General features: G+C 44.5%; 1 protein-coding gene across 1 annotated transcript in view; it reads right to left on the bottom strand.

The window, feature by feature from the left end:
• The window catches only part of LOC116091817 (DNA (cytosine-5)-methyltransferase 3C-like), a 52,092-nt gene that overhangs the window by 4,138 nt on the left and 38,902 nt on the right, over positions 1–9,052 (bottom strand). Inside the window, exons 10-15 of the mRNA XM_031373271.1 lie at positions 9,022–9,042; positions 7,891–8,036; positions 7,199–7,289; positions 6,700–6,848; positions 3,774–3,859; positions 119–188 (exon numbers count right to left, since the gene is read on the bottom strand). Coding sequence (XP_031229131.1) covers positions 119–188; positions 3,774–3,859; positions 6,700–6,848; positions 7,199–7,289; positions 7,891–8,036; positions 9,022–9,042 — 563 coding nt within the window. The remainder of the gene's footprint in view (positions 1–118; positions 189–3,773; positions 3,860–6,699; positions 6,849–7,198; positions 7,290–7,890; positions 8,037–9,021; positions 9,043–9,052) is intronic.

Below are 9,052 nucleotides of genomic sequence, written 5' to 3'. Positions count from 1 at the left end.
GAGAGACAGATCAGATCTGTAGGGAGACAGGCCCAGCACCAGGAGTCCATGAGGGAATGAGCAGGCACCGCGTGGACAAAACCAAGGTCACGGTGTCACGAACCACTCCACATCTTACCTTTGCTGTCCTACTGAACTCCAAGCAGTCCTGCAGCTCGAGCTTATCATTCCTTGAAGCTATCACGGGCCTGGGGACAGCCAAAACCCGTTACTCTCCAAGGGAGAGACCTCACCAGTCAGACTAAGGGAGAATCTGCTTCGTGCTAGTGTACTCTGGCAGTGACCAGTGCTCAAGCAAGGATGAAAACACACGAGTCTGTGTGGTGTAAGGCCAAGGGTCCACTAGTCCCCGGAGAGTGCAACCCTGTGCCCAGCGGTAGTGTTTCTCTGAATTGTAGGTTTTAATACTGGGCAAGGCTAGGCTCTCACACAGGGACAGGAGCACTACCAAGAACGTATGATAAAGGAGCTTGGTCTAAATCAGTGATTCTCAGCCTTTTCAAAGGGTCTCAACCTCTTTGGGGGTCAAATGACCTTTTCACAGGGGGAAGGGGAGGGCAGATATTAACATTACAATTCATAACAGTAGCAAAATTACAATTATGAAGTAGTAATAAAATAATTTGGAGAGTGCCATCATAAGGAAGGTTGAGAACCACTGACCTAGATGTTGGTGAGTCACTTTCTTATGAGTATCCCACACTTTGCAAATGAAACTCACGAGGCTTTTAACTGGGTGCCATCCTCGAAAAGAAAGGACATTCAAACTTTTTACTTTCTCTCTGGCAACCTGTTTGGCAAATGCAGAGACAGACAAACTGACAAGGTAAGATAAAGAAGGAGGCTGGGTAGTGGTGGCGCTCGCCTTTAATCCTAGCACTTGGGAGGCAGAGGCAGGCAGATTTCTGAGTTTGAGGCCAGCCTGGTCTACCGAGTGAGTTCCAGGACAGCCAGAGCTACACAGAGAAACCCTGTCTCGAAAAACCAAAAAAGATAAAAGAAGGAGAGGTCCTCACAATATCTACACACAGGGCCATCAACATCTTAATGGCCCCACTTGGGAATTTCAAAATGAAAACAAAGAAAGAATCAATGCCACAGAGGGCTGAGGATTCACACCATGCATCTCCCTTGACCACACCTTCCAGCTGTCCAATACTTCCCTAATTCTTCTTTTAAAATGTATTTACTGCTAATGCATATATGTATATTTAATGTGTATGGGCGTACATCCCACAGTACGTGTTTGGAGGTCAGAGGACAATTTTGTAGTCAATTCTCTCTTTCCACGTTTACAGGAGTTCTGGGGATCAAACTCAGGCCATCAGGCTTGTACAGCTAGCTCCTTTACACACTGAGCCATCTGGCTGGCTCCCTATGCCCTTTTGTGTCTTCGGTGGACCTAAATGAGGCAAGAGGTTAGGAGAAAAGGGACATGAAAAGCTCAGTGTTATGTAGATTCAAAGATTAAGAGTCTCACAAACATTGAGCGAGGTGAATACATTTAATCCCAGCACGAAGGAGGCAGAGGCAGGAGGATCTTTGTGAGTTCAAGGCCAGCTTGGCCTACATAAGGAGTCCCAGGCCAGGCAGGACTATAGAGCGAAAAGATCTGCACAAACTGGATGATCCGGCCTCAGTCCGACCGACACTCCATACATCCACTCTGACACCCAGCAGAGCTCACTTACAGAATCCAATTGTCTTAGCCTGGAAGCCACCAAATGCATAAACAAATGCTCAAATATCCTGCCATGCTACAAACTACAGTGGTCACTGCCACCTTCTTCATTTGCTTTCTCTCTGGATGGCACCTTCTGGGACACAGCATAATAATTGACCATCCCTGCTCCTTCTGCAATCACTACCCACTACTGCCTCCATATCTGCTCTAGTTCCTTCTACTAGACATTGTATACCTTAAATTAAATTCAATTAATTTAAGCAATTAAATCTCCTGGAATGCCCGATGCCGATATATAACTAACTGGCACTATGCATAGGTCTGCACCATTCAGTCAGAAATACCTGCATCTCTCTTTCCAAGCCTTTTCTTTTTTTTTCTTTTCTTTTTTTTTTTTTTGGTTTTAGTTTTGGTTTTGGTTCTTTTCTAGGCAGAGTTTCTCTGTATAGCCCTGGCTGTCCTGGAACTCACTCTGTAGATCAGGCTGGCCTTGAACTCAGAAATCCACCTGCCTCTGCCTCCCAAGTGCTGGGATTAAAGGCATGTACCACCACTGCCCGGCTTCCAAGCCATTCTTAACCGAAGAACACTGATCTCCAAGCTGGTCTAGGGATGCCTACCCCCCATCTATCCCAGAGCCCTCTCTTCCATCTGGAATGCCTCCATTCCTTCAGTTTCAATGGATGAGGCCTCTCCTTTCCCCACCCTAATTTCCAATGCTACCCACCCAACCTTGAGTCTACAATCCCTCACTGTGTTCTCTATCCCTCCCTTTAGTATGTCTGCTCTACAAGAACCACTGATATTATTGTGTCCCCCATTGAATTGGCAGCAATACAGTGCTTGGCAAGGACAGCTTGAATGTTGAATAAACCAGTCCAAGTGATCCCAAACAAGAATATGGTATGTTTTAATTAGACATTGGCTGAATAAATCTTAACTATCCAAGAGACAAAAACAATATTATTTTGAATTTAAAAATTTAAAAATTTCAGTTAAAAAAATTTTTTAGCAATATCTAAGACCTGCTTCAGGACCCTCTGACCTCTGCCCACACTTTGACAAATTCCCAAAATTTATGCTTCCACTCCAACCTTCTGAAAGTGTTTCACAGCTCAACTCATTTGCGTATCTGGGATGGCTACTACAGGCACATTTTGTATCTTAGTTAGCAAGCTGTTCTTGAAATCGCAAAGGAAGAGACAAGGAGGCCTGTGCAGAGCCACTTGCTTTATGTCTAAAACTGAGAACTGAACACTGGGTCTGACTGTCCAGTTGTGAGGTGAACAAGGACAGCACCAGTGAACATGCCAACCTGGACGAAGAAAAGCTCACGAGGCCTCACCCCTACACAAAGAGCTACAGACAACTAAGGAGAGCAGGGAGCGAGTGCGAGAGGTAGCTGTCCCCAGAGAAGGACACATCAATTGGTTGTCCAAGGCCAACACTCAGCCCTGAAAACACACATGCAAGTAACGTTATATGGGCACATCAATTATATTTAGGAATATATATGTATACACAAATATATGTACATATATGCATACAATAAATAACTAAGAAAAAGAAAGGCTGTGAGTCTAAAGGATGGGGTATGGAGTAGTTTCAAGGGAGGAATATTATAAATAAATTATAACCTCAAAAAAATTTTTTTCCCTTAAGGGTGGGAAATGTTCCTGACTAAGAAAACTGGAAGGAGCCAATAAATGTGCTACTCAATTGTGTCCATGGTTGGTCACCAGGTGCTGGTTCAGGGCCCACCTCCTCTCAGCTGTGCCCACAGTTGGTCACCAGGTGCTGGTTCAGGGCCCACCTCCTCTCAGGGACAGAAGGAGTAGTGTCTTTGACATATAACATTTGCTGATTGAAGCCTTACCACAGCAGGAAAGAACAGGGAGGCTTGACGTACTCACAGCCCTTGTGGGGACCTTAAGAAACACCCGCCCTGAAGCCGGAACCCAGGGAGTCCTGCCCAGTGCTCCAGTTATCCAGAGCAGCCCAAAGCCAGGACTCTCTAGACGGCTGGAATGTCAAAGAAGACCTAGATATAACTCTGCTGTCTGTTATTTGTCCCTCTCAGGGCTCTTACCTGTTCATTCCGGGTAGGTTACCCCAGAAGTACCGGGCCCTGTGAGCAGCAGAAACCTTGATGGCATCTATCATCACTGGGTTACACTGAGGAAGAAAAGGGGAGCTGCTGAAGACACCAAGACTCAGGTGTCACTCAGCCCAGGTCTGACCTGTCAAGTGACCAGACTTTCCTAGCTGCAACACAGGAACAGAGACAATGAATGTTTACAGCAATAGAACAATGACTTCTGAGACAGAAGTTGATACCAGAAGCTGGGTATCGCTGTGACAGGCCTGACCACACTGCTCGTTGGCAGAATATGCACTTTTGAACTTTGAGTAGAAAAGCACCTGAATCTAAAGTTTAAAAGTAGGACACACTAGTAGGGGTATGGACAGCAGTGCAGAGAGCAGTATGGGCCTAGCTCAAGAAGTTTCAGTAGGGGAGAATATTAATGACTAGTCTAGAGACCATTCTTGTGCTGACAAAGAATGTGGCTGCTTTCTGCTCTTGTCCAGAAAAATCTGCCAAAGGCTAAATTGAAGTTTTTTTGGATGAAGGCCTTTAACAGAAGGGATTTCAAAATGACTGAGTAGTGTAGTTACCAGTCATCATTCTTATGCAGATCTATAATGAAAAGAAACAGGCTGGATAAAGAAAAATATAATATATATACAGTCTGAAGAGAGAAGCAGGACCAGGAAGTGTAATGAAGCTAAATCTAGTGCTCAGGAGATAAAAAGTTTAAAGAAAAGCTGAATGCTAAATGGAATAAAGGGAGCAGTGACCTTGGGGTAAGGTCCCATGCAACCTCATTTTCAACTTGTGAAAAGGAATCAAAGAAAAGTTTAAGTGGTGAAAAGGAGGGCCCAATTTCCAGCTCCACAGAGCAGCAGAACTTGTCAGCTTCAGTCACGTGGCTCTGGCTTTACGGCCTAAAATACAAGAAAGGAGTTATGGGCTCTTCCTTTATGGTTCAGAGAAGCCACTTAAGTCAAGTGTGTGTCAGGGGTGTCCCTGCAGAGGGGCCCAGAGTGGCCATTATGTAAAGCTGTGAGATGAAGCCTGGATTGTATTAGAGAACCCAAGATATCTGTCATAGTCATAGAGCTGTAGACCAGATGTGACATCAGCCCAAGAGAGAAAAATATATTGTATTCAACAAAGCTAAAAAGAGATGGAGATCTGAGGAGCAATTCCACATTGAACATGGAGATGAAGAACTTGGAGTTTGCCCTGCGGGTTTTCAGTTAGCTACTGTTTAATATTTCCTCAGTATGCTCTCTTTTTTCTCTTTCAGAATGGTAATATATATTTTGTGTCATTGTATGTTGGAAGTATGTAATCTGCTTTTTTATTTTGATTTTACAGGTGGTTACAGTTAAGAGATTGCCAGGAGTCTCATTAACTTTTGACTTTTAAACAGTGTTGAAGGTATGAAAAACTATGGAAAACTTTGAAGTTAAGACTAAATGCACTTTGCATTATGGTATGATTACAAGCCTAAAGAAGAAGGCAAGGAGTAGAATGTGATAGTTTGAATAAGAATGCCCCCCCAGACTCAAATATCTGAATATGAGTCACTGGGGAGTGGAACTATTTAAAAGGATTAGAAGGATTAGGAGGTGTGGTCTCATTAGAGGAAGGAATGCCCCCCCCCCCCCGCCAGGCTCAAATATCTGAATATGAGTCACAGGGGAGTGGAACTGTTTAAAAGGATTAGAAGGATTAGGAGGTGTGATCTCATTGGAGGAAGTGTGTCACTGGGGGTGGGCTTTGAAGTTTCAAAAGCCCATGCCAGGCCCGGGCTCTTTCTGTCTCTTCCTGTTGCCTGTGGGTGTGGGTATAGATCTCTCAGCTGCTTCTCCAGCACCATGCCTGCCTGCATGTTGTCATGCTCCCATCATGATGATAATGGACTAAACCTCTGAAACTGTAAGCAAGCCCCAGTTAAATGCTTTCTCTTATAATGGTTGCTTTAGTCATGTATCTCTTCACAGCAATAGAACAATGACTAAGACAGCTAATCTCTTCCTGTGAGTGCTGGGTAACAAGTCATATCAGACCTACCCACTCTGAATCATGCCAATGACAGAATGTGCTCAAAGGTAGAGGTACTTTATATCAAACTCTGCTAAATCAAATTCTAGTTGTGGAAAGACATTATGGGCACTTCATGACTCAGGACACCCAGCCATAAGTACACATGACAGTTGGAAAATAGCCAATTCTATCACCTCTGAGGCCAAAGTTGTAAAGCTCTAAAGAAAACCAAGGCACAGTCCAAGTTTGGTGGCACACACCTTTAATCCTGGCACGTTAGAGGTGGAGACAAAAAGACCAAGAGATTAAGACAAGCCTAGGCTACACAAGACTTTGTCTTAAACGAACAAACAAACAAACATGGAGGCTAGAGAGATTGCTCAGCATCAGTGAGCACTGGCTGCTCTTCCAGAGGACCTGGGTTCAATTCCCAGTAACCACATGGCAGTTCAAAACTGTCTGTAAGTCCAGTTCCAGGGGATCCAACACCCTCACACAAACATGCATCAGGCAAAACACCAATGCATATGAAATAAAAATACATTTTATTTAAAAAGAAAGAAACTGAAATCCAAAAATCTACCTACTTCAGGGTTAATATATATCAAGTGGTGGATAAATAACTTCTCTGTGACTCCTAAAGCCACCATTTTCAGAAAAAAAAAGAGGAAGCAGGGAACTGTCTAGAGTAGAGGCAGAGGTTGTTGTCATTATTGGTGCCTTGCACAGACAGGGTTATGTCAGGGATGAATATCTCCAATGCATTCAAAAGTGTGCTAAATTCTTCATCCTCAGATCTAGCCACAAGCTAGGGAATCATTCCCACCTGTCAGCACTCAGTGGCCTTCAATGCCAACATGGACTCCCTGGCGCAAGTAGTCCTGACACTCAGGCCACTCACCTCCAGGAATCGTGAGATGTCCCTCTTGTCACCAACCTCCATGGCTACCACATTCTCAAACATCCAAAAGAATGGACGGTCATCCTCTTCCTCAGGGCGTAAATAATTTAGCAATCGGTAAAACTCAAAGAAGAGCCGGCCAGTGCCCTCTACATCCATAAAAGAACATCAGAGAACAAGGTTTGATCAAAAGCTTCAATACAAGCCTGCACATTCCCTGAGACCAAGAGAATCCCACTATGCCCCGTCAGTAAAAACCAACACATCCCAACCCTTTAGGCCTCTGGAATGACCAGGCAAGAACACAGAGAGAAGCAGAACACTGTTCACTGACATCTTCCTGAGGGCTGGGGATTTGCAAAGGGCACGGGTAGCACATAAGGACCGAGGTATTACAAAAGAATGAACAGAAGCAGACAGCTTCTTCTCTGGCCACCACACCTGGACTAGCACTCAGATATGGTAAAATCTGTGTGAGCCAAAGCAAATGGCTGCTCACCAAACAGGCCTTTCCTGATAGGATTCACACAGGAAAGATCATTGCATGGGCTTCCACCAATCACCAGGTCAAATGGGCCCCACTCTTCAATCTGAGGGAAAAACACAAAAGGCTAGGATGAGCCTAAGGAAGGAGAGAATGGAAACCCTGATTCTGGGGTACACAAGGTGGCTTGGAGGGTTCAGGTACTTGCCACGCAAGCCTGGCTACCTGAGTGTGATCCCCTGAAGCCCTATAAATGTGGAAGGAGCAGACTGAATCCACAAGTTGTCTTTTCATCTCCATACATGTGCCATAGTATTGGCAGCCACAATTATGTGTGTGCACACATGTGCATGTACATGCATTATAATACAACAACAACAACAACAACAACAACAATAATAATAATAATGAAATTTTTTTTAAAATAAAGCTTAGATTTTTAGTGAACTGGCTAAGAAAACTAAATTCTATAAATTTTCTTAGTCAGCAGCTCCAGGTACAGTCCATAAAACCTGAATACTCACACATTCCACTAGAAGAAATTAGTCCTGAATTATTCCTATTTTGCTACTTTTTCTGAAATGTCTCTGGTTCCCTTCTACCCACAACTCTGGGCCTGAGGGAAAGAGACAGCATGCCATGACACCAAGGTCCATGGAATAGAAAAACAAGCAAGAGATGAACCCCAGAATAAAGGCCACCCTCACATGTTCCTTTGTAATGTTCCTGATGTCATCCACATATTTGATTTGGCCTTCATGCTTAATTGTTCCCACAGCGATGGATTCTGCACAGACTTCGGAGGCAACGTACTTTTCCACTTTAATACCCAACTCCTTGAGCACCAAGTACCCTGTGAAAGATCAAAGAGAAATGTGAGACCAAGAGGTCAAATGTGGAGCCATCAGTCCTATGGTATCCTCCTGCAGCACAATGAAGACCCTCACTCACTCCATCACTGTCACCTCAGAGGATGTGTGTCAACCTTGGGGCACCTCAGGGCCTTGGCCACATTGACTCTCTCATTCCAAGTATGGAAAATCTCAGAAAGTGTAAAGGAATCAGGAATGATTAAATTAGTTGTTACCTAATTGACCATAAATGTACTTATGCATGTAGAGGGAAACATGTAAGAATAAAACGTAAAATGCAAGAGCCAAGAAGTATAACATTTTAAAGAGGGACAAAGAGCACCATGAGCCACAGCAGACCTGAGAGTGCTGTGTGTGTTGACTGATACCTGCAGGTATACAAATTAAAGATAGAGAAGAGCGGGAACTGAAGAGCACTGCCTGCTGAGAGCACTGCCTGCTGGAGAGCACTGCCTGATGGAGAGCACTGCTTAATGGAGAGCACTGCTTAATGGAGAGCACTGCCTACTGAGAGCACTGCCTGATGGAGAGCACTGCCTGCTGAACAGCACTGCCTGATGGAGAGCACTGCCTAATTACCCCAACACTTGTATATCTGGCCAGCAAACTCTTAGATACTTGAACAGAAGGAAACGAGATGCATGTCCATATGGAAATGGATGGTGGAACCAGGCAGGAAATGCGGCAAGAACATAGACTTGCCACCAAGCCTGATACATGGGTGACACACACGGAACAGAAGTCGTCTCAGATCACCCCATGTATCAATGGGGTAAACACATGCTTACAGTCACACATATACATAAGCTCAAGAGTGGTGTGAGAAGTCAGAGGCCATGGAGCACAAACAGGCACACATGACACCTCTGCTATTAATGTTCTCAGTGGCCACATAGGAGACCCCTGGCCACATCTTTAGTCTGCCTAGGTGCTTTGTTCATTGTCCCAACAGAGCATCAAACTCACCTGTCGCAATTCCATCAAACAGAGACAGGAC

Source organism: Mastomys coucha, unplaced genomic scaffold (genome assembly GCF_008632895.1).
Source record: "Mastomys coucha isolate ucsf_1 unplaced genomic scaffold, UCSF_Mcou_1 pScaffold15, whole genome shotgun sequence".
Lineage (NCBI taxonomy): Eukaryota > Metazoa > Chordata > Mammalia > Rodentia > Muridae > Mastomys > Mastomys coucha.
The sequence above is the reverse complement of the archived record's forward strand: the minus strand, read 5'-3'. Positions and strand labels throughout refer to the sequence as shown.